At 43.3% G+C, this 25253-nt stretch overlaps 1 protein-coding gene across 1 annotated transcript in view; it reads right to left on the bottom strand.

The window, feature by feature from the left end:
• Positions 1 to 25253, bottom strand: part of LOC308335891 (CD320 antigen-like) — a gene marked incomplete at its 3' end in the record, with an annotated part of 65382 nt that overhangs the window by 32284 nt on the left and 7845 nt on the right. Inside the window, exon 2 of the mRNA XM_080793110.1 lies at positions 6742 to 6864. Within this exon, the coding sequence (XP_080649236.1) occupies positions 6742 to 6864 (123 nt within the window). The remainder of the gene's footprint in view (positions 1 to 6741; positions 6865 to 25253) is intronic.

The raw sequence follows: 25253 nt of genomic DNA, 5'->3' as shown, positions 1-25253 counted from the left end.
TTATATGTTGAGTGCATGCTTTGATGGTTACAGTTTTATAATCAGTTTTGATGAGTAAACCTTTGTGGAGATCTTCTCAGTTCTCATTGTATGCTAGTTACTGCCATTCAGGATGGAAAATGAAATCCATTTGGATTTGGGGAGAAGTAGTTTCATAAGGGGCTGGTATGAAGTACTTGATATAAAGAGAACATGTTCAGTTCACTAGTCTACACTCTACTCTCCACCTGCCTTCATTTCATCTAATTGTTTGTCTGGCAGGCACTTAACAAGCGATCGTTAAGTAACATCGTGGTAACAAAGAAGAGAAACAACAAAAAAGTGTTGTAACCTGCCGTTTTTTTCTACTTTCTAATTCTTTGTTTGGCCCGAGAAATTCTGTGTGTTGTCACGATTTGTCAGGACAAGAGTTGGCTTCGTACGGCGCTTAAAAGGTCTTTAAATAAATTAAATAAGAAATGCCTATGAGAGAATGCATTGGGTTTTCATTTCCTGGGTTCCACTCGTTTTTCTGAAAGGGGGGAGGGACTGCGACGCTCTTCTATAGCCTACATTTCGGCCATTTGAAAATAGCCGTATGAATGACTGTATTGCTGTATTTTGGACATCGTTATTTCCAGAAAGTCTTCATTATAAATCCATTCCTTGCGCCGGGAGGACAGATAGACGCGTAACGTTGTTTTGTTCCAGGAGTGCAACGACTAAACAAGGCTAATTGCAGCCTAGGTGGGAACCGTCTGTAAAAGTGGCTTATTACAGACCCGTGGGCAGGGCAGGGGGGGGTCATTTGAGCGTTGCACACTTCCTGTGGGTCCACTCAGGACACGTGGGAACGTTCCAGGAGTCTCGTAAATAAAGGGCACACATGCACGAACGCATGCACGCATGCACGCACACGTGTTTATTTACTTAACCCATTTTGACCTGGGAACGATTCTATAAATGTCTTCTAAATCTTGACAGTTTTCTGAAAAAGCCATGTTTCTATATGTCAGCCGTTCTTCGATTTAAAAAAAAAATAGCAGACCTACAAGCTCGTAGCGCGCCACTCGGTGGCGCGCTACGAGCTTGTAGATCTGCTATTTTTCAATAGCTAAAGCATAACATAATGCTATAACACCAAAAGGTCAAAAAGTAGAAGTACAAACAGTGAAGATGTATTCTGCTGTTTACGTCCTAAAGTGCCGTCTGTCTGTATTCAGGTCTCGTTTGTCCCTTTCATTTAATTTAATTTAATTTAAATCAACAACAGCGTAAACTATAAAAGTTGGCAAATATTATCGTAGCGCGTAGAAAAGTACAATGTGTTTGTCTCTGAGGTTGTAGCGGAGTAATTATAGCAATAACATAAAATCACACCCGTGTGAAGCGAGGGGCGCTCTTATCATCGTACAATCACCATCATGACATCATCTCATACTGGCCAATCAGAATGCCAGCTGTTGCCACAAATGTATACGTTATATTTGGCGGGCATTTGACCCACTTACTCCTTTCATCGTTGATGGCAAATATGAGAGCTTTTGGGACAAGATTTTGTTCTGCTTTTAACTGTGTTTTTGTACTGTTTTTAACCTGTACGGCGACCTTGAGTGCCCTGAAAGGCGCCTTATAAATAAAATGTATTATTATTATTATTATTATTAAGATGACGTACATTGTCAATGGCATTTAATGTTTGAGTTTTGCGGACATTTTACGTCATATTTAGCAGACATTTGACCTACTTTCTCCTTTCATTGACGTGCGGAGACAAAAGCTGCCTACAGGAGGGGCTAGAGACCCTTAAAAATCACACCTGTGTGAAGTGAGAGACACTAAGGGCTATAATATTGCGCCCACCCCCTTACCCCTACTTATTTGCCTTTTTTTTTTTAATAGTTCAAATAGCCGATCTACAAGCTCACACAGCTAAAGTTCAACACATTTTGGGGCGGGCGGGAACCCCTTTTGGTGTTTTAAACATGTTATAAGTTAGCTATTGAAAAATTGCAGATCTACAAGCTCGTAGCGCGCCACCGAGTGCCGCGCTACGAGCTTGTAGGTCTGCTATTTTTTGAAAAATCGTAAAGAAATGTGGCACAAATCTTTGAATATTATATATTCTTTCAAAGTGAATGTTTTTAACTCGGGTCAAAATGGGTTTAAAATAATAGTTAAAGGGATTAAAGGCTGCAGCGAGACAGATGTGTTCCCGTTCCTCACGGGAATAGATTGCAGGAACCACTGAGTCAGGCCTTTAACCCATTCTGACCTGAGATCAGATTCATACCAGGTTTCCACTGGACACACACTGGTCTGATTATAACCCATTCTGACCTGAGATCAGATTCTAAAAAAAAAAGTCAGTCGTTCTTCGATTTTTCAAAAATAGCAGACCTACAAGCTCGTAGCGCGCCACTCGGTGGCGCGCTATGAGCTTGTAGATCTGCTATTTTTCAATAGCTAAACATGATGCTATAACACCAAAATGGGTTCCCGTTCAGAATGGGTTAATATACTGTAAATACTGTCCATGACTCACAGAGTCTACAAGCTACAGCCTTTACTGTACCATAATACTAAATACTGTACATGATCCACGGAGCCTTTGCTGAATCACTACAGGATATGATGATGCACTTCAATGCTTATACTGTGTCATGTTCATTATGTCATATTTATTTATTTACACCATATCATGCCTTAAAAAAAGACAGATCTTTCTCTCTCTCATCCCTCCTGGGAACAAAGCACTGCATTGTGGGAGGACACATGTGTGCATGCACCATGCATGCACGCGCACGCGCACACACACACACACACACACACGCACACACACGGAAAAACAGCTGCAGTGGACAATAAAATAAAAACATTCATTAGAAGGACAATATCAGCCACCAGAAGCAGAGATGTGTGTTTTCAACCAGTCTAACGTTCACTAGAAGGACAATATCAGTCACCATAAAGCAGAGACGTGTGTTTTCAACCAGTCTAACGTTCACTAGAAGGACAATATCAGTCACCATAAAGCAGAGACGTGTGTTTTCAACCAGTCTAACGTTCACTAGAAGGACAATATCAGCCACCAGAAGCAGAGACGTGTGTTTTCAACCAGTCTAACGTTCATTAGAAGGACAATATCAGCCACCAGAAGCAGAGACGTGTGTTTTCTAACTAAATATTGAGTGTTTTATGCTGAAACACCACTTTAACACAGTCTACACAGCTGGGTAAAATTAACCTTTTTATTAAATAAAATAAGTTATTGGAGGAGAGGAGAGGAGAGGAGAGGAGAGGAGAGGAGAGGAGAGGAGAGGAGAGGAGAGGAGGTTGTGTGGAAACAGCAGGTTTCTCCATTGCACTAAAGGCTCAGTCTCTCTCTAATGAGTTCCAGACCTCCGTTCCTCTCCTCTCAACTCTCTGCCCTCCTCGTCTGGTCTGGCCACAGAGCTTCTGGTCTGGACTAGTCTAGACTAGACTAGACTAGACTAGTCTAGAGCAGAGCCTCAGAGCTTGTGGAAACACCGGACGCACCAATCCTAGAGTCTCCCTTTAACCCCACAGAGGGTTGTATAGAAACCCCAACCAGTGCAGGTCTGTTTTTAGTTGTTTTAACCCATTCTGACCGGGCACCCATTTTGGTGTTAGCATCATGTTATGCTTTAGCTATTGAAAAATAGCAGATCTACAAGCTCGTAGCGCGCCACCGAGTGGCGCGCTACGAGCTTGTAGGTCTGCTATTTTTTTTAAATCGAGGGACGACTGACATTTTTTTAGAATCTGATCTCAGGTCAGAATGGGTTAATCAGACCAGTGTGTGTCCAGTGGAAACCTGGTATGAATCTGATCTCAGGTCAGAATGGGTTAAACAACCCTCTCTGGTGTTAACGGTGAGAATAGAAGTGTTGTAAAGCGTCTCTCTCTCTCTCTCTCTCTCTCTCTCTCTGAGTGTTGGCCGTGACTAACTGCTAAGCCTCCTGATTGGTCGTGACTATAGACTGCTTAGCCCCCTGATTGGCCGTGACCGGACTGCTTAGCCTCGCTGATTGGTCGTGACTATAGACTGATTGGCCTCGCTCAACCGTCTGATAAAACGAGCCATTGTTTGATCCCGCCACGGTCGGCCAAATTAAATCTAATTGCCTGTCAATCAATCTCTCGTCCACGCAGTCAACCAATGACTATGCTTTAAGAACCCTTAACTCACTCAGTGGGAGGAACAGTTCAGGCCGTATTTAACTCAATCTCTGCTATAAGGAACGTCTCGGGATCCCCCAGGAGGAAGTCACTAATGTTGCTCTGGAGGAGAGGGAAGTCTGGAGCTTTCTCTGGTGGAGCCGTTTCCCCCCGCGACCCGACTACGGATAAGCGGTTGGAGATGGATGAATGGATGGATGTATATATGCTATTTATTTATAGTTAATAGGTTGTTTGTTTGCATAACGGGCAGCGTGATTGAAACCTATTGTGTATACCGGATGTGGCAAAAAAAGATCAGATCTACAAGCTCACAACGTACTGCAGTGTGATCCTATAAGCTCTATATGATATAGAACAGATCTACAAGCTCACAGTGTGATTCTATGCTCTAGGATAGCTATAGTGTAGCACAACATCTGGCACTACGTTTTCAATGGAATGATGTTTATATCAGCCTGGAAACTGGCTTCAACGTTCTGGAAAAAGGTTTTGGAAAAGTTTGGGAAATTCATTGGTAAAGATGTGTGGAAACCCTGGATCTACAAGCTCACTGTATCAGCACATGTAGCTGGGTCTAAAAACTGATCTACAAGCTCACTGTATCAACACATTTAGCTGGGATAACCCTGGAAAAAAACAGTACAAAAACTACTAAATGAAATGTCTCCACATTCTATTAAACTACTAAATGAAATGTCTCCACATTCTACTAAATCAAATGTCTCCACATTCTACTAAATTAAATGTCTCCACATTCTACTAAACTACTAAATTAAATGTCTCTACATTCTACTAAACGTCCATGAGAAAAATGCAACCTTTAAAAACATTCCATGTGCTGGAGGTTTAACTTCCTTAACTATATCTTTCTGTGGCTCCAGATGATCCCTGTGCTTTAGACCCGCTGTTGACCTGTCTGTCTAGCATCAAATGTTGGATGAGCGAGAACTTTCTCAAGCTAAACGAGGATAAGACAGAAGTTCTCATAATCGGTTCTAGTGAGCAGAAAGAATCAATAATAAGCAGACTTGGTAACCTGACTGTAGAAACTTAGTAACAGTACAGTAAAGAACCTGGGGGTTATTATTGATTCTGAATTGAATTTTAATTCACACATTAATCATGTTACCAAGATTGCCTTTTTTCACCGTAGAAATATTGCACGAATCAGAGCCTATTTGTCTTTGGACGATGCAAAAACGCTAATCCACGCCTTTGTTTTTTCTCGGCTTGACTACTGCAATGCACTTTTTTCAGGACTGCCTAAGAAAACAACTGACAGATTACAACTTGTCCAAAATGCAGCAGCCAGAGTTTTAACTAGAACTAAGATGAGAGAACATATTACTCCAGTTTTGGCATCACTGCACTGGCTTCCGGTTGTTTTTAGGATTGATTTTAAAATTATTTTACTTGTCTATAAAGCTCTCAATGGTCTCGCACCTTCCTACCTACATGACTGCCTGCCTAAATATGTCCCAAACCGCCCCCTAAGGTCTTCCACTGCTGGCCTGCTCGCTTTGCCAAAAAAAATGGCAACAAAAAAATACGGGGAAGCTGATTTTTGCTTCTACGGGCCGTCGGCGTGGAACAAGCTCCCACTGTACCTTCGACAGGCAGCCTCTGTAGACATTTTTAAAGCTCAGCTTAAGACCCACTTCTACAACATTGCTTTTAATTGATCTTTTATTTTTTGTTATTCATGTCCTCACTGTATTGCATTACTGCTTGTTTTTTTAATGTCGTTGCCTTGCTTTTCTTTTATTCTCCATTTTTCTGTAAAGCACTTTGAGCTGCATTTCATGTCATGAAAGGTGCTATACAAATAAAGTTTTATTATTATTATTATTATTAACCCATTTAGACCTGGGAACTAATCTAAAAAAATGTCTTCTAAATCAAGACCGTTTTCTGAAAAACCCTACATTTCTGTGTCAGTGGGGCTCAATATTTAATGAAAAAATTAAAAGATTATATGTAATATATAAACCTCCGCCCTCCCATCTGAAAATATGTTGTTCCAGGGACACCCCAGAAGCAAATATTTGAATTAAAAATGTTCGCTGAAAAAGAATATATATATATTAAAAAATGTGTACATTTTGACGATTTAAAAAAGTTGAAAAATAGCAGATCCACACAACTCCTGGACTCCAAACCAAGAGAAACCACACAACTCCTCAGTTAAAACAACCAGGACTCAAAAACAAGGATAAACCACACAATTCCTCACTTAAAACACCCAGGACTCCAAACCAGGAGAAACCAGACAACTCCTCATGTGATCTAACTCCATTCATATGGCGTTGATGACCTGTAGGTTACACACGTAACCCCGGTTCTTTAAGAATATGAGTGAGGTTCTGTGATCACGCCAGAGAGAGAGAGAGAGAGAGAGAGAGATACAGATGGTGAATGTGGATCATTCGTGAACACATTTCCCTTTAGCCTAGTGGATAACGGTGTTGGCTCTACACGCTGGGAGACCCATACGGTTGGAGTCTCGGGCCCGGCGGGCCGCTAACATCAACACGGTTCTGGTTCTGAGAGACTTACAGACGTCGGGCTCCTCGTCCGAGCCGTCGGGACAGTCCTTCTCGCCGTCGCAGCGCCACCCTTTGGAGATGCACGTCACTGCGTCCTTGCACACGAACTGCTTGGGGCTGCACGTCTTCTGGGCTGGAGGGACGGACAGACAGACAGACAGACAGACAGACAGACAGACAGACAGACAGACAGACAGACAGACAGACAGACAGGTTACAAATGAGTTTGAACCATTTGGCTGATGCTGATTGGGCGTCATGATCTGCGTTCCTGTGGTCTGATTGGTAATCAGTTAATTTGGTGTCAAAAACAGGCTCCATATAAGGCTTTGTTTTAGTCATAGTCATAGTGTTTTAGTCTTCATAGTGTTTTAGTCACACACACACACACACACACACACACACACACACACACAGTCACAAAAACACACACAGTCACACAAACACACACACACACACACACACACACACACGGCGAGAGGCTTTGAATAGAACCTAAAATAAGCAGGCCAGCTTTACTTCCAGAGCAGGACAAGAAGTGACGGTGACGCAACACCAACACCAACAACACCACCGTCTTCTAACCCTTTCAGACCTGAAGACCACGTCTGTGTCGCCTCATACAGCTGGCAACCACTTCAAGCTTTAACCCATTCTGACCTGAGATCACATTCTAAAAATGTCATCCTGACAGTTTTCTGAAATGAAAAAGCTATGTTTCTATGTCAGTCGTTCTTCGATTTTTCCAAAAATAGCAGACCTACAAGCTCGTAGTGCGCCACTCGGTGGCGCGCTATGAGCTTGTAGATCTGCTATTTTTAAATAGCTAAAGCATAACATAATGCTATAACACCACAAAGGGGTTCCCGCCCCAAAATGGTTTAAGGCTGTTGAAAAACAGCAGATCTACAAGCTCGTAGAGCTTTGTTAGATCTGCATTTTTCTTTTTTTTTTTAATCGTGAGAATGTGGCACAATTCTTTGAGGGGACATATTCTCAGATGGGGGGGGGGGGGGGGGGGGTCGGTGGGCAGCCAAATATACAGATAATTCTGGGGGTCATCCTCGACATGAAATATAGTTTGAAAACCAACTGATTTATAGAATCATAGGGATTTTAACCCATTTTGGTGTTAGCATCATGTTATGCTTTAGCTATTGAAAAATAGCAGATCTACAAGCTCGTAGCGCGCCACCGAGTGGCGCGCTACGAGCTTGTGTAGGTCTGCTATTTTTGAAAAACCGAAGAACGACTGACATTTTTTAGAATCTGATCTCGGGTCAGAGTGGGTTAATCAGACCTAGTGTGTGTCCAGTGGAAACCTCGTATGAATCTGATCTCAGGTCAGAATGGGTTAAGGAAAACTGTCACGATTTAGAAGATATTCTGGTATAGAATCTTATATAGTCTCAGCAGGTATAAATGGACTAGAAGACTATCAAAGAACAGCCTGTTCTGGTGAGACTTGCCCCCCCCCCCCCCCCACCCTTCAATACAAGCCTTCCTCAAATACAAGAAAACACAAAAAAAAGAGCAAACTAAACAGGACAGAACGCCAAATGGGGGAAAGTGTTCTCTCTCAAACCACAGACATCCTCCAATCATCTCCTCCTGGAGAGCACAGTATACGGCATAAACATATACCAGAGAAAACGCACATAACGCACGCACACACACACACACACACACACACACACACACAGAACCCGCAAATAGCAACAACAATCACAGTGGGAGTATTCTATACTCCCATATTTGTTTTTCCAAATACTTTATAGCCTACTTTTACTCCAGCTTTAGTTTAATACACGTTACTTTGGTGGTGAATCCCATATTTACCAATAATAGCCGAACTACATGAGCTCACGTGTCGCGACGGCAGGATTGACACGTGAGCTATAGCTTGTTTGTAGGTCGGCTAATTACGTTGCGCATAATTAATAATAATGGCCCCGATATAAGTTATTGAGCTTTATAGTCCAGTTATACCCTGGGTAAACATAGTATACTACCTTTCCTTTCCTTTATATCGTTTCGTTTTGGGCAACTGCACCCGAAGAGATAGTTAAAGCCCGTGTTTTTATAAGCAACCATAACAGAACACGGCACAAAATAGCCTCCTCCTCCGCCATGTGTTATGACTCGACAAATAGGTACAAAACAAACAGCAAAATGCCTAAATAAAGTTTCCCCAGTGACATAAAAAAAAACGAGTTCCTAATTTAATAAACACACTCACCTCAAAACACAAATTAACCTGTGGGTGCTTCCGTTTCCTTGCTGAATAAACGCTGAACGCGGGATAAGTGACGCAGTTTTTATCATTTCCTCTTCAAGGAGTTCGAAACCCGCGCTTTTTTTTGACAGCGTACAGCTTGTCAAAAACGAACAGATCTACAAGCTCACTCCGCGCTGCGACGCGACGAGTTGTCAGCTTGTAGATCTTGACTACATGACGACACCGTCACCGTCACGGCTTGGAGTCAACTCAACCGTCAACCAAATAACCAATAACGAACGAAGAAGCAGTTTACGGCGTCTTGCTTGAATCACGACAGTTCTAATCTGTGTGTGCGCGCGCGCGCGTAATTCCATTCCATTGTTCCATAATAATAGTAACACCAGCGCTTGTGTGCCTGTGTGTGTGTGTGTGTGTGTGTGTGTGTGCGCGTGTGCGTGAGTATATTTATCACTCCCACATTGTAACAATAACCAACGCCAGTATAATATATATATAAATATATATATATGCACACACACACACACACACACACACACACACACAATATAGGCCTAATATAATCGAAGATCGCAATTACATTATGATTAGTAATTATATTGGGACAATATAGTAAACCAGGGATGATATAGTAAATGTGACATGCGGTCGCAATTAAGCCCATATATGGAGATCCTGATGTCATCAATATTATAGTATATGGATATTATGTCAGAACCTGTTCTGACCTTCCATAATGGAAAAGTATAGAGTTCAGGCCTGAAAATGAAGTCCCGGCCCTACCTGGGCCCTCATCAAACCCTGTACACTCAAGACACTGCCCCCCTTAGATCTCCATATATGGAGCTGACCTGTTCTGACATTCCATAATATGGAATGTCAGAACATGTCAGCTCCATACATGGAGATCTAAGGGTGTTGATCTGACCTCATCGAACCCTGTACACGCAAGACACGCTCCATATATGGCCAGTGCACACGACCTCGCCCTCAGGCGTCTCACTGGTATAGTTGCGACCGTGTAGGCCACAGATTACTATGAAAACCTGGGAAACCTGTCAGTCAGTGACTCTGTCGCACCACCATATATGGCCGTCAGTCCGTCACGTCTATGTATGGCCGTGTCCATACGACACTGTCAGTGAGGGAGAAGACTGGATCATCACCCTAGATCATCACGCTCCATATATGGAGCTGACCTGTTCTGACATTCTTATTGCGAACGCAGTGATTGCGAACGCAATGAGCACTTACTATGAGACCTAGCAGATCATGTCTGTGTGTCTGTGTGTATGTGTGTCTGTCTGTCCCGCTTTTGTGATTACGTCACCATGACTCAGCCATAACCATATAAGGAGTCCCCAAAGCAGCTATACGTCCAAAACCCAAATATGTACGAGCTGCGTTCGCTTCCCGCGTTTGTGCGTCTTACTGGTTAGGTTGATCTGACCTCATCAAAAGCCAGAACACTCAATACACGCTTATGGCCAGTACAGAATTCATTCCATAATGTTGATCTGGCCCCCTGCATGCCAGAGTGCCAACGCTCGCCCAGCAGTCTGTCACCCAGGCGGATGCGTGCCCGCGCCCTTCGCCCTCGAGGTGGCTTCTCACCACCATCAGGGCTTCTTACTGGTACATCTTTAAGCTATACTGTAACTGCTCCTAAACCATCTTCATCTGGTGCAGAAATAAGACAACGTCTCAACTGATATCACGAGGGCTTTTTATTTATCCCAAGCGACAACGTGGAAAAACTGCAAAGAAATCACGTAATATTTTTTTAACCACATGAAATTATGAATGCCCTTGTCAGTCAGTCAGTCAGTCATGCTGTCTTTTTAAATGACCATGAAATGTCCATATTCTCACAATGAAATGTCCACAAATACACGATACAATGGCCATATAACTTTTACAGACACAAAACCAAACAACTGGGAACATACCATATGCCGACTTTTAGGAGTTCAGTTAAGTTCTTGTTTATATTATTTTCTTTATTATCTTTTGTGGAGACTCTCTGACATGAAAGAGCTCCTCTCTTCACCTCGGCTCTGTTTTGTTCTGCCCAAACATGCCCAAAACCCAACAGGTGATTGAAATGAGGTGATTAGCTGCTCAGGTGAGCCTAATTCAACCTGCCAGTGCCCATGAAACAGACAAACAGACAAAAAATACAATTTACCATATGCATTTTCAGAAAAATAAGCTAAATAAAATAGAATATTACAAAATACCCATTGCTGGGACAGCTACAGCTACTCTTTTCTACACCACAACTATCCCTAAGAACCACTGAAGAACCCTGGGGTGCGATATAGCACCACGACTATCCCTAAGAACCACTGAAGAACCAGTGAAGCACCGTTTTTTGTGTGTGTGTGTGTGTGTGTGTGTGTGTGTGTGTGTGTGTGTGTGTGTGTGTGTGTGTGTGTGTGTGTGTGTGTGTGTAGGTCACCTACGGACGGCTGCAATTTTAAACTGGCCCCTGTCAAAAAAAAAAAAGGTATATCTGTACATATCTAAATGTTGTGATGAATTGAACAAGGTGGACCCTGTTGTATTGTAAACCAGTGTAGTGTTTATGGTGTCGCCCACAGTTAACAGTCTGTGTATTGAGTTGTGCTTGAAATGTACCTATTCTGCAAACTGTTAATAAATACTTCAATCAATCAATCCACTAGGTCTCAGAGGCAAATTGCGACTGAAAAACAGTCGACTACCTTTTTTCACTGAGGAATACTAAATGGAAACTAATTGAAAACTAAGCTATGATGACTAAAACTAAGACTAAATATACTGACAATTTCGTCAACAACAAAAAAACTAGACTAAAATGTTAGGAAGGGACTGGTCTCTCTAAACTGTCTCCCCCTGGCCAGCCGGGGCGCCTGATGGAGGGGAAAGGAAGTGGAACTGGTTGGAATAACGTGTTCCTTCCACGCTATACGTCCAACCAGGGAAACTCCCCCCTGTCAGGTGTAAAGGAGCAACGTGGACACTCAGGCATGAAGGAAGCATGCGTTAAGTCCGTTGCTCTCCCCAGGTTGGCGGAGGGTGTGTAGAGCCCAGGATCACAGTAGATGATTGACACGGGGGTGAAAAATGGGTTACAAAATCGTGGGATAAAAAATATATTAGAAAAAAAGGACAAGATATCCAGTAGGCCTATAGGTCATTTTGCACTTCGTTGCATGCTGAAATAGCAGATCTACAAGCATCTACAGGCATTACGAACGTTGTAATGTTAGGTGCAATGTTGTGATGTAACGTTAGAGTTGACAGAAGTGAACCTCAACTCCCTGTTTCTCTGCAAGACATTATACTCTGTGAGCCGCCATCAACAAACAACACATAAATCATGTCAAAACTCACAATGGCAAAACAAACACCGTTCTACTACAGTTACTTCTACTTTTACTTAAGTACAGTATAATTATGTATACGTTCTGCATTCAATCTGATCATCACACACACACACACACACACACACACACACACACATGAATATATGACACCGAGTGACTGAATAAAACATGGTTGGAGAACGCTCTCTGAATTCAAACCTTTCGTCTGTTTCAAGTTGATTTGCTACTATAAATGCACTGCATGACACTATTATAAACGGACTGATATAACACTTTACACCAAAGTGCTTTACAGTGTTCATTCATTCCCCCCACGCACGCACCACACACACACACACACACACACACACACACACACACGCACACACACACGCACACACACACACACGCTATTTATATGGTGCATTTATATAGCGCTACAAGCGCTATATAAATGCTGCATTTAGCATTTACAATCTTAACCAATTTAGACCCGAGAACTGATTCTACAAAATGTTCTTCTAAGACAGTTTCTGAAAAAACCTATGTTTAAAATATCAGTGGTTCTCACAGGACCCCCAGAATAACCCATTCTGACCTGAGATCAGATTCAATACCAGGTTTCCACTGGACACACACTGGTCTGATGATTAACCCATTCTGACCTGAGATCAGATTCATACGAGGTTTCCACTGGACACACACTGCGTCTGATTAACCCATTCTGACCTGAGATCAGATTCTAAAAATGTCAGTCGTTCACCTCGTAGCTTGAGCTTGTAGTGTGCCGCGGGTTCGACTCCCGAGCCCGACACGGCCTTTACTGCATGTCTTCTCCCATCTCTCTCCCGTTTCTACTGTCTGTCCCTTCAAAAAACCCAATAAAAGGCGTAAGCCGCAAAGAAATATCTAAAAAAAAAAGAAAAAAAGAAAACATTCGCTCGGAGAGAATATATCTATACAAATATTTGCACTACATTTTCACGATTTCTCAAAGATAGTAGACCTATAAGCTCATAGTGCGGCACTCGGTGCCACGCTATGAGCTTGTAGATCTGCTATGTTTCAATAGCTAAAGTATAACATAATGCTTCGTTGAAACACAAACAGGGGTTCCTGCCCACTTCGCCCCCTTTTGCAACCAGATCTTATTATTGGCCAATGTCATATATATATATATATATATATATATATATATATTATATATTATATATATATGTGGGGTTCCTTGACATGAATATGTTTGAGAACAACCGACATGGAAACATGTTTTTTTTTCTTCAGAAAATACTTTTTGTTTTAATTTCGACGTCAGGCCTGAATGGGTTAAAAGGGTGAAGAACGTGTTATTTTCCAAGCAGCCTCAGTCCGGTTCCGACACGGTTCTGTTCTGTCGGTCAAGCAACATTTTTTTCCCAGCCATCATTATTTAGTAAAAACCCAGATAGGCTAAAGCTAACGGTACATAGGTTCTGTTTCTGGTTCTGGTTCCACTGCATGCCTTCATTACGTGCGTCTTTGTCTTTTCTTTGTTGTTTCTGTGTTATTTTCCATTTGTTTTGTGTCTCCAAAAAAGCTTGTTGTCCTTTAAATAAGGCGTTGGTTTGTTGTTTTACGAGAGAGACCACAAGGCGTACGGGGGAGGGGATTAAGGAACACTGTGGTGACTGGAATACACTTTGTTTTACCAGCTGCACGTTACGCAAAAACAAGATAATGCCTAAAGGACCACTTCACCGCTTTTCAACCTATCTTCATATTATAATAGGTCCTCAATAATAATCATGATAAAATGGCACGATTCTTTTCTACTCAGTCTGTGTCTCATATAGGAGGGCTGTGGGCATTTAGAAACCGTCTTCCAGTGACATCATCATTAGGCAGATTTTTTCTTGAACGAGATTTTTTTCCAAAAATGTTTAGATTTTCATTATCGTGAGAACGATGGCTTCTATTTTCGCATTGCAACTTCTCAGGACTAGAAAGCCTGCAGTTTCTATTAGCTTGTATTCCCCATCTATGATGTCACTGGAAGACGGTTTCTGAACTGCCCACAGCCCTCCTATGAGACACAGACCGAGTAGAAGACCCCAGAAGCAAAGATTTGAGTTAAAAACGTTCGGCTCTGAAATAATATATATTCAAAGATTTGCACCACATTTTCAAGATTTTTCCAAAAAAGAAATAGCAGGCAAGCTCGTAGTTGCGCTACGAGCTCCCCCAATGGAAATACGATAACAAACGGGGTGTAATTACAATCAGAGTGGTCATATATATTATTAATTACAATCAGAGTGGTTTTATATTATTAATTATAATCAGAGTGTCTTAGATTATTAATTATAATCAGAGTGGTCTTAGATTATTAATTATAATCAGAGTGGTTTTATATTCGGCACAATACGGTGATTTGCGTGTCCTTGACTGAACCATTCATGACCCCCCCCCCCGCCCCCTACCCCCCCCCCCCCCCCCCCCCCCCTTCAACCATAAAGGGAATCTCCTGGAAACGATGCTTTTACCTGAATAGCAATAACTGAATGGTAATAATAATGCTGCATGCACGCACACACACACGCACACACACACACACACACACACACACACACACACACACACACACACACACACACACACACACACACACACACACACACACACAACACACACACACACACACACACACACACACACACACACCAAGCCTGTTTAATTATTCATGAAATGCAACGGGAATGGATTTGTGTAAAAAAAGAAAAAAGTGTTCCATCTCAGCGGAGCTTGTATTTGATGAGTGTGTGTGTGTGTGTGTGTGTGTGTGTGTGTGTGTGTGTGTCTGTGTGTGTGTGTGTGTGTGTGTGTCCTGACACCTTCCAACCGCTGGCAAGCTTCAGAGCACACCATATATGGAGCTGACCTGTTGTGACATTAATCCTATTATGTTGATCTTGACCTCATCAAACCCTGTACCCTCAAGACGCGCTCCATATATGGAGACAGACAGACAGACAGACAGACAGACAGACAGACAGACAGACAGACAGACAGACAGACAGACAGACAGACAGACAGACAGACAGACAGACAGACAGGAAGTGGTTCAGGAGGTTACTGGTATACTGACTACGGTGAAAATACAACAATGACATTTTAAAAACAACTGAAGACTGTAAATATATAATTTATACAGTTGTGTCTGTTTAGCTGCTCTGCTCCAAAAGCTATAATTTACAGCACATCTCTCCCCCTCTCTCTCTCTCTCTCTCTCTCTCTCTCTCTCTCTCTCTCTCTCTCTCTCTCTCTCTCTCTCTCTCATATATATATATTTATAGAAGGTAAAGAAGTGGTAAACATTGAGGCATTGTGATTGATGTAGCAGAGCATAAACACTACAACCCCAGCGGGGGGGGGGGGGGGAGAGAGAGAGAGAGAGAGAGAGAGAGAGAATGGGCATGAATGCATGTCTCTGTCAGCCAATCAGTGGTCTCGTCTCTCTCTCGTAGCCTGCAGACAACTATTCCACAATCTCTGAATGCTTCCAAGTCTACAGCCTTTATGATCATAAAGTCTACAACCTTTATGATCATAAAGTCTACAACCTTCATGATCATAAAGTCTACAGCCTTTATGATCATAAAGTCTACAACCTTTATGATCATAAAGTCTACAGCCTTTATGATCATAAAGTCTACAGCCTTTATGATCATAAAGTCTACGAACTTTATGATCATAAAGTCTACGACCTTTATGATCATAAAGTCTACGAACTTTATGATCATAAAGTCTACAACCTTTATGATCATAAAGTCTGTAGACTTTATGATCATAAAGTATACAGCCTTTATGATCATAAAGTCTACAGCCTTTATGATCATAAAGTCTACGAACTTTATGATCATAAAGTCTATGACCTTTATGATCATAAAGTCTACAGACTTTATGATCATAAAGTCTACAACCTTTATGATCATAAAGTCTACAGACTTTATGATCATAAAGTCTACAACCTTTATGATCATAAAGTCTACAGACTTTATGATCATAAAGTCTACAACCTTTATGATCATAAAGTCTACAACCTTTATGATCATAAAGTCTACAACCTTTATGATCATAAAGTCTACAACCTTTATGATCATAAAGTCTACAACCTTTATGATCATAAAGTCTACAACCTTCATGATCTTTTCCTGGAGGTTTTCAAGAAAATGCATGTTTTCAGAAAGGTTGTATAATATAATGGCTGATGAGGTCTGTCATCTCTCCTTCATCTCCGTGAGGTCTGTCATCTCCCATATACGGTCTGCTACATTAACCCATTCTGAACGGGAACCCATTGTGGTGTTAGCATCATGTTGTGCTTTAGCTATTGAAAAATAGCAGATCTACAAGCTCATAGCGCGCCACCGAGTGGCGCGCTATGAGCTTGTAGATCTGCTATTTTTGAAAAATCGAAGAACGACTGACATTTTTAGAATCTGATCTCAGGTCAGAATGGGTTAATCAGACCAGTGTGTGTCCAGTGGAAACCTCGTATGAATCTGATCTCAGGTCGCCCAGAATGGGTTAACCTGGTGTACTCAATGTTCTCCTATAGCGGTTTTATTGTCTGACTTCTGTCTATTGTGCCTTTTCTTTCTTGTTATACAGAACATCTCTGTCCTCTCACTGTCCCTGTATTTTATCTGTATTCTAATGTTTAAGATCTGCATGTTCAATATGATTGTTTTTTCTTTAAACAAACAAAAACAATGAACATGCCTGGAGAAGCCACTTGCACGCCCCTGGAGGGTTTTTAGGCTTTCTAAACAAACAAACATCTCTCCCTCCATGAGGTCTGTCATCTCTCCCTCATTCCCATTCACTGGAATACATTTTAAAATATCTAATTTTATAGCATTAAGCGTCAAGCTGCCGCGTGAGATTCCCTGAAGAGACAGAGTTCCTCTGATGGACTCTTCTCTGTTCACTAGCAGAGCAGTAGAATTAGCATGCTAATAAATGAATAAAACCTGCATTTTCCGAAAACCTTCAGGGAAAAGATCAGGAAAGTTGTTGAGATGGAAAGACCTTCTGATGGTGACAGATAGACAGACAGACAGACAGACAGAATGACGGAAGCATTTTGAACATTGTGGGAGACAATATCCGCCTCTGAGATGTGATCTGAATGTAATTGCGAACGCAGTGAGCACTTACTATGAGACCTAGCAGATCATGTCTATCTGTGTGTCTGTCTGTGTGTCCCCCCTTTGTGCCCGTATATGGAGCTGAGTGATTTGTGAATCACTCAGCTCCATATATGGGCACAAAAGGGGCCAGGTCCACATATACAGTAACAGCGGGACAGACACACAGACAGACAGACAGACATGCACACACATGAGCTGCGTTCGCTTCACGCGTTTGCGCGTCTTACTTGTGCATATATGTAATTTAATGTAATGCATATATGTACTGTAATGTAATGCAATGCATATATATATGAAAGTAGGCCTACAGTAAAAATACAGTATTGTACTGAGCTTGAGAAAAACATACTCTGTTACTTTCCACAACAGACAGAGAGAGAGAGAGAGAGAGACAGAGAGACAGAGAGAGAGAGAGAGACAGAGAGAGAGAGAGAGAGACAGAGAGACAGAGAGAGAGAGAGAGACAGAGAGACAGAGAGAGAGAGAGAGAGAGAGAGAGAGAGAGACAGAGAGAGAGACAGAGAGACAGAGAGACAGAGAGACAGAGAGAGAGAGAGAGAGAGAGAGAGAGAGAGAGAGAGAGAGCATGGCCAGCTGAGGACAGGGGTTTGAGGGGGAGGGGGGAGGAGGAGGGGGGGGGAATGTCACACATGGTATCGATGAGCAGCCTCGCTGTTTACCCACGGGGTGGGAGGGGTCACCCATGGGGGAGGGGTCACCCAGGGGGGAGGGGTCAACCAGGGGGAGGGGTCATTGTAGAGCTTGTAGATCGGCTATTTTCACTATACGTCGGGTTCCATGCGGAGACATCAAATTAAAATACGCCTTCAAGAGTTAAATTATTGTCAAACATCTGCATGACTTCATTTACCAGAAGTCTAAACACCATTAGAGAACTTGAACACAGTATTTTGTGTTCTTGAACAAATGAGCTAACTAAATCCATGTCGTTACACACACCCTGCATCTCCACTACAGCTAAAGAGTGCTGGGTTGAGCCCCGAAAATAACTGATCTGCAAGCTCACAACGTGTCGCAGTGTGACGCGTTGTGAGCCTGTAGATCTGCTATTTTGGTCCAAAAGTGCCCTCTTACGGGATTTCAGCCCCTGCCCAGAGCCTCTTCTCTTCTGTGGCGTGTGCGCACGCACATGCACACACACACGCACACGCACACGCACACACACACACACACACACACACACACACACACACACAGAGACCCACAGCCTCGTCTTACCCTCTGCTTCTCCCCGAGACACCAGACCCACTTCCTCTAGCAGGACTATAAATAATATGGAGGCCCGCCAGGGAAACAAACTGAACCTCTTCTGCTCCTGACCCAGACCAGAACCACACTACGGACCAGAACCACACTACGGACCAGAACCACACTATGGACCCACACCAGAACCACACTACGGACCCCCTAACTTGAGTAACTTGGCTATTCTGAGTGGCCAAAGAGCATTGATCACGCCTCCAGGTCTTTAGTTTACTCAAGTTAGGGAATAAGACCTGGTACTTAAGACACGCAAAATACAGTCCATAGGGTTTTAACCCTGTGAGAACCACTGACATAGAAACATATAAGGTCTAACCCTGTGAGAACCACTGACATAGAAACATATAAGGTCTAACCCTGTGAGAACCACTGACACAGAAACACGAGGTCTTTCAGAAGGCTGTATAGGTGGAGAGGACCAGAACCAGAACCTGGCCCGTCTGGAACACGACAGACTGAAGTGTGTTGACTGTGAATGAGTTTCATGTTGTTTACATTCTGTACATTCTGGCTTCAGCCTCAGCGGCGGAGACACATGTTGTTTACAGTGTGTGGCCGACTGGGGAGGGCAGTGTGTGTGTGTGTGCGTGTGTGTGCGCGTGCGTGCGTGCGTGCGTGTGTGCGTGCGTGCGTGCGTGCGTGCGTGCGTGCGTGCGTGCGTGCGTGCGTGCACAGGACAGGACAGGAGAGCAGTATCGTGATCATCCCAGACCGACAGCTGTGTTGCCTCCTGGGAAAGCATGGTGGAGTTGTGTCTACAGCAGGGAAGTGTGTGTGCACGCACGCATGCACGCACGCACGCATGCATGCACGCACGCACGCATGCATGCACGGCACGCACGGCACGCACGCCTGCGTGGTGCAGTTGTGTCTACAGCAGATAGCAGGCTGTCGCTTTTCTGGATTCAAAATCCCGACGTCACGGGCTGTGTGTGCCGTACAAACTCATTACAATGACGTGAACAATATTATTATTATTTAATGAATGCTTCACAGAATCACAGGTTCAGGTTCTGAGGGGGAAAGACAGACAGACAGACAGACAGACAGACAGACAGACAGACAGACAGACAGACAGACAGACAGACAGACAGACAGACAGACAGACAGACAGACAGACAGACAGACAGACCTTCCTGTGACCTGTTTGCATGATTTATTCACGGCAGTTAAATAGTTTTCAACCATTTTCATATCAAGGTCCATTATTTATTTACCTGCCATTTCAGCCACAGAAAGAGAGCGAGAGAGAGAGAGAGAGAGAGAGAGAGAGAGAGAGAGAGAGAGAGAGAGAGAGAGAGATGTGCTGTAAATTATAGCTTTTGGAGCAGAGCAGCTAAACAGACACAACTGTATAAATTATATATTTACAGTCTTCAGTTGTTTTTAAAATGTCATTGTTTGTATTTTCACCGTAGTCAGTATACCAGTAACCTCCTGACCCACTTCCTGTCTGTCTGTCTGTCTCATGGAATTCATTCTGTACTGGCCATATATGGAGCGCGTCTTGAGGGTACAGGGTTTGATGAGGTCAAGATCAACATAATAGGATTAATGTCACAACAGGTCAGCTCCATATATGGTGTGTGCTGAAGCTTGCCAGCGGTTGGAAGGTGTCAGGAGTGTGTGTGTGTGTGTGTGTGTGTGTGTGTGTGTGTGTGTGTGTGTGTGTGTGTGTGTGTGTGTGTGTGTGTGTGTGTGTGTGTAGAAACATGCTGATGGCATCGAACTAGGGAAGCACCGAAAGGGAAACAGTCGGCCGGAAACCCAATATCCGAATATGATTAGTATTATATATATTCTTACCGTTGCCGTCATGCTACCTGATTTATGGCAAAATAAATGGTTATGGCAAAACTTAACTTAAACAATCATCACTATTATGGGTCCATAAAACATTTATTCCGCTCTGTTGAATGCATTCATTGCATACACTATTGCATCTTTAGCCATTTTCTGCCGAATATTTTCTGCTGCCGAAATATTCGGTGCATTCGGTACATCGAGCAGAACATCAACATATACCCATGAGAACAGAACAGAACAGAACAGAACAGAACAGAACAGAACAGAACAGAACAGAACAGAGCAGAACAGAACAGAAACATGAGGCCCAAATGATTCACAGAAAGTCATGGGCACAGTTCAACCACTCCAAACATTCCTCATCAGATGAGACCGCAAATAAATATTGTATTTATACGTATCACGAAAAAATAAATATAGTATTTACGTATTACGACAAATAAATATTGTATTTATTTGTGTAGTTCTTCAGTCATTGGTGTGTTTACTGTGTATCTCATCATCAACGCATCGCTTTGTGTGAAATAAACGTGCATATGGATTTGAATCCTCACGTGAGAATCAATGCGGAGAGAAAACGTTACTGACAGAAGAGTTCATCTCCATCAGACAGAAAGACTGTTGTTGTTGTTATTGTCGTCCAAACATCTTCCATCTATTCTAAACTGTGTCGAATGCCAGGGGTGTGTGTGTGTGTGTGTGTGTGTGTGTGTGTGTGTGTGTGTGTGTGTGTGTGTGCGTGTGTGTGTGTGCGTGTGTGTGTGTGAAATCAGTGCAACCGTAGAAGGTTTGAACAGTGTGTAAAGTGGAGGACATTGAAATTGCTCAAGAGTTATTCAAGTGAATCAACTAAATCTACGGTTGATTAAGTTCTGCTGCCATTTGGAAATCTTTGAGAAATGACAGTGAGTTACCGTGTGGGGGTCCCCAGCTAGGGGGAGGGGGGGGGGGGGGGGGGGTCCCCGGAACACAGAGGCTCCCCAGGAACACGGCCCAGGGTGCCGGTCCAGTTCTGGCGAGCCGCTCCGTGTCCAGAACGGTGGAGAGATGACAGAGTCACCGTGCGTGACTGGCACCGCTCAAAAGGACCTCTTACACAAATATGTGATTACGTGACTAAGTGGGAACGTCGTGGCTTTCCAGAAACGTGTCGTAACTGTACGTGACTCTAGTCCAGACTACTGGACCCCCCCCCCCCCTCTGCTTCGCTCTCTTATCTAATCTAGACTATATGGTGAGTCACTCTGTCAAAAATGAGCTTTCTTTCAAACTAAGAGAATGCATTCGTCTGGCCAACAATGTGACAGGGAGAAACAGTATTTATTCTTTTATTCCGCAGCAGCAGCACAAAGAAATAGAACAACGTTTCGACACTGTGAGTGTTGGTCAACTTTGACAAAAACAGAAAAGAGAGAGACCGCAAAACGTTAGGAAATGATTCTTTCTGGTGCCGCTGAGGTTCATGCAAGGCCCACGGGAAGTAAATCCACCTCGAAATCCGAGAACGGTGGATTTTACTTTTTTTAAATATCTCTTTGCACTATTAGAATTGGAATTGTTGGACAAAACCTTATGCAAGAAGAATAACAACACTATATCTCAACAAATGGTGGTTCGGTTCCGTGGCTCAAATGCAGAATAAAATACTGGTATAAAAACTAAGGGTTGAAACCAGGGGGGCAGTCAGACAGATATTTTGGGAAGCTACTAAGGAAATCGGGGTTTCCTGAAAGTTCATATAATGGCCTGTTGTGGCGCTGTCATTGGGCCCAGAAAAACCCATAGCCCCATAGAAGTCCATGTATTTGGGCCCAACTTCACCTAGACTGTATTACCTTAATAAACATGGTCATGAATACTTTCTGCTTCCAGTCACTAGTTTAAAGTCTCATTTCTAATGTCATAACATTCTTTTTGGAAAATTATGGTCCCATTTATAAAAGAAATGACCATAAAGTTGCGTATGTTCTGAGGGGCGTGGCTACCGTTACAGTCTATGATCGGGATTCCCCTCCCACTCGAGTCAAAATAAAAACCAACAGAGAAGAAGGGGGGGGGGGGAAGTCCCGCCTCGTTGTCTGGGCAAGCCAATGGGCCAGCTGGGCCCAAACGGATCTAGAAAGATGGCGACTTACAATTCAAGGACTGACAGGCTTCATTTTACGTTCATGTTAGACCCGCGGAACGCTTTGTCCATATTCTTTACAGTCTATGGTTGAAACCACAGACTCATCATTCTCTCCCACAGAAAGACAGAAGCTCAAATAAATAATGAATTAAATGTCCAGCAGCTCATTTAGACGCTCAACTCGCTGACCTCGTTAGTGCCGTGCGCCCCCTCCCTCCCCCTCCCTCTCTACCCCCCCCCCCCCCCCCTCTCCCAAGGGCCAGTGTTTGTTTATTAGTCGCTGGGCCGTTCTAAACCCACACAGTGCGGACAGAAGAATGCAGGCCTGTCACTTTGTTATTTCAGAGTGTCACTCGCTCTGTGAGTTAATTCAATTCAATTTAGTAAAGTGAATCTTTTTGATACAGACAGACAGTCATTGCGGCAAGACTAACTTTTCAGGAGAGGAGAAAAAACAGTTTTTTGTATGTAAAAGTTGTTAATAGCACAGGCAGACTCTTCACATACTAATTAGAGCATGTCTGAAATAAGTGTCAGAGCTCAAATCGACATGTAAAAATGAAATAAATGCTTAAACATGTAGCTAGGTGTAATGTTAGAGACCACAGAAGACATGTAAATATGAATTAAATGCTTAAACATGTAGCTAGGTGTAATGTTAGAGACCACAGAAGCCAATACTGCACTTTTGCACAAAATAACACCTGGACCTCTTTGGTGGGGACGTAACAACTACAAATAACACCTGGACCTCTTTGGTGGGGCCGTAACAACTACAAATAACACCTGGACCTCTTTGGTGGGGACGTAACAACTACAAATAACACCTGGACCTCTTTGGTGGGGCCGTAACAACTACAAACAACACCTGGACCTCTTTGGTGGGGACGTAACAACTACAAATAACACCTGGACCTCTTTGGTGGGGACGTAACAACTACAAATAACACCTGGACCTCTTTGGTGGGGACGTAACAACTACAAATAACACCTGGACCTCTTTGGTGGGGGACGTAACAACTACAAATAACACCTGGACCTCTTTGGTGGGGGACGTAACAACTACAAATAACACCTGGACCTCTTTGGTGGGGCCGTAACAACTACAAACAACACCTGGACCTCTTTGGTGGGGACGTAACAACTACAAATAACACCTGGACCTCTTTGGTGGGGACGTAGCAACTACAAATAACACCTGGACCTCTTTGGTGGGGGACGTAACAACTACAAAATAACACCTGGACCTCTTTGGTGGGGGACGTAACAACTACAAATAACACCTGGACCTCTTTGGTGGGGGACGTAACAACTACAAATAACACCTGGACCTCTTTGGTGGGGACGTAACAACTACAAATAACACCTGGACCTCTTTGGTGGGGACCTAACAACTACAAATAACACCTGGACCTCTTTGGTGGGGACGTAACAACTACATATAACACCTGGACCTCTTTGGTGGGGACGTAACAACTACAAATAACACCTGGACCTCTTTGGTGGGGGACGTAACAACTACAAATAACACCTGGACCTCTTTGGTGGGGGACGTAACAACTACAAATAACACCTGGACCTCTTTGGTGGGGGACGTAACAACTACAAATAACACCTGGACCTCTTTGGTGGGGACGTAACAACTACAAATAACACCTGGACCTCTTTGGTGGGGACGTAACAACTACAAATAACACCTGGACCTCTTTGGTGGGGACGTAACAACTACAAATAACACCTGGACCTCTTTGGTGGGGACGTAACAACTACAAATAACACCTGGACCTCTTTGGTGGGGACGTAACAACTACAAATAACACCTGGACCTCTTTGGTGGGGGACGTAACAACTACAAATAACACCTGGACCTCTTTGGTGGGGACGTAACAACTACAAATAACACCTGGACCTCTTTGGTGGGGACGTAACAACTACAAATAACACCTGGACCTCTTTGGTGGGGACGTAACAACTACAAATAACACCTGGACCTCTTTGGTGGGGACGTAACAACTACAAATAACACCTGGACCTCTTTGGTGGGGACGTAACAACTACAAACAACACCTGGACCTCTTTGGTGGGGACGTAACAACTACAAACAACACCTGGACCTCTTTGGTGGGGACGTAACAACTACAAATAACACCTGGACCTCTTTGGTGGGGACGTAACAACTACAAATAACACCTGGACCTCTTTGGTGGGGGACGTAACAACTACAAATAACACCTGGACCTCTTTGGTGGGGACGTAACAACTACAAATAACACCTGGACCTCTTTGGTGGGGACGTAACAACTACAAATAACACCTGGACCTCTTTGGTGGGGACGTAGCAACTACAAATAAAAGGTAAGAAAGCCTTCTAGTATGGAATTCTCCTTTAACCACACACACACACACACACACACACACACACAAACCCCCCCCCCTGGTATAATCATCAGGAGTAAGCCACTCCGTGTCAACAAAGCCACGCTCCCTGGCGTCCCATTGGCTCCCTGGCGTCCCGTGCTATTG

The sequence above is a fragment of the Protomyctophum bolini genome (genome assembly GCF_963924005.1).
Source record: "Protomyctophum bolini genome assembly, chromosome: 20".
Classification (NCBI taxonomy): Eukaryota; Metazoa; Chordata; class Actinopteri; order Myctophiformes; family Myctophidae; genus Protomyctophum; species Protomyctophum bolini.
The sequence above is the reverse complement of the archived record's forward strand: the minus strand, read 5'-3'. Positions and strand labels throughout refer to the sequence as shown.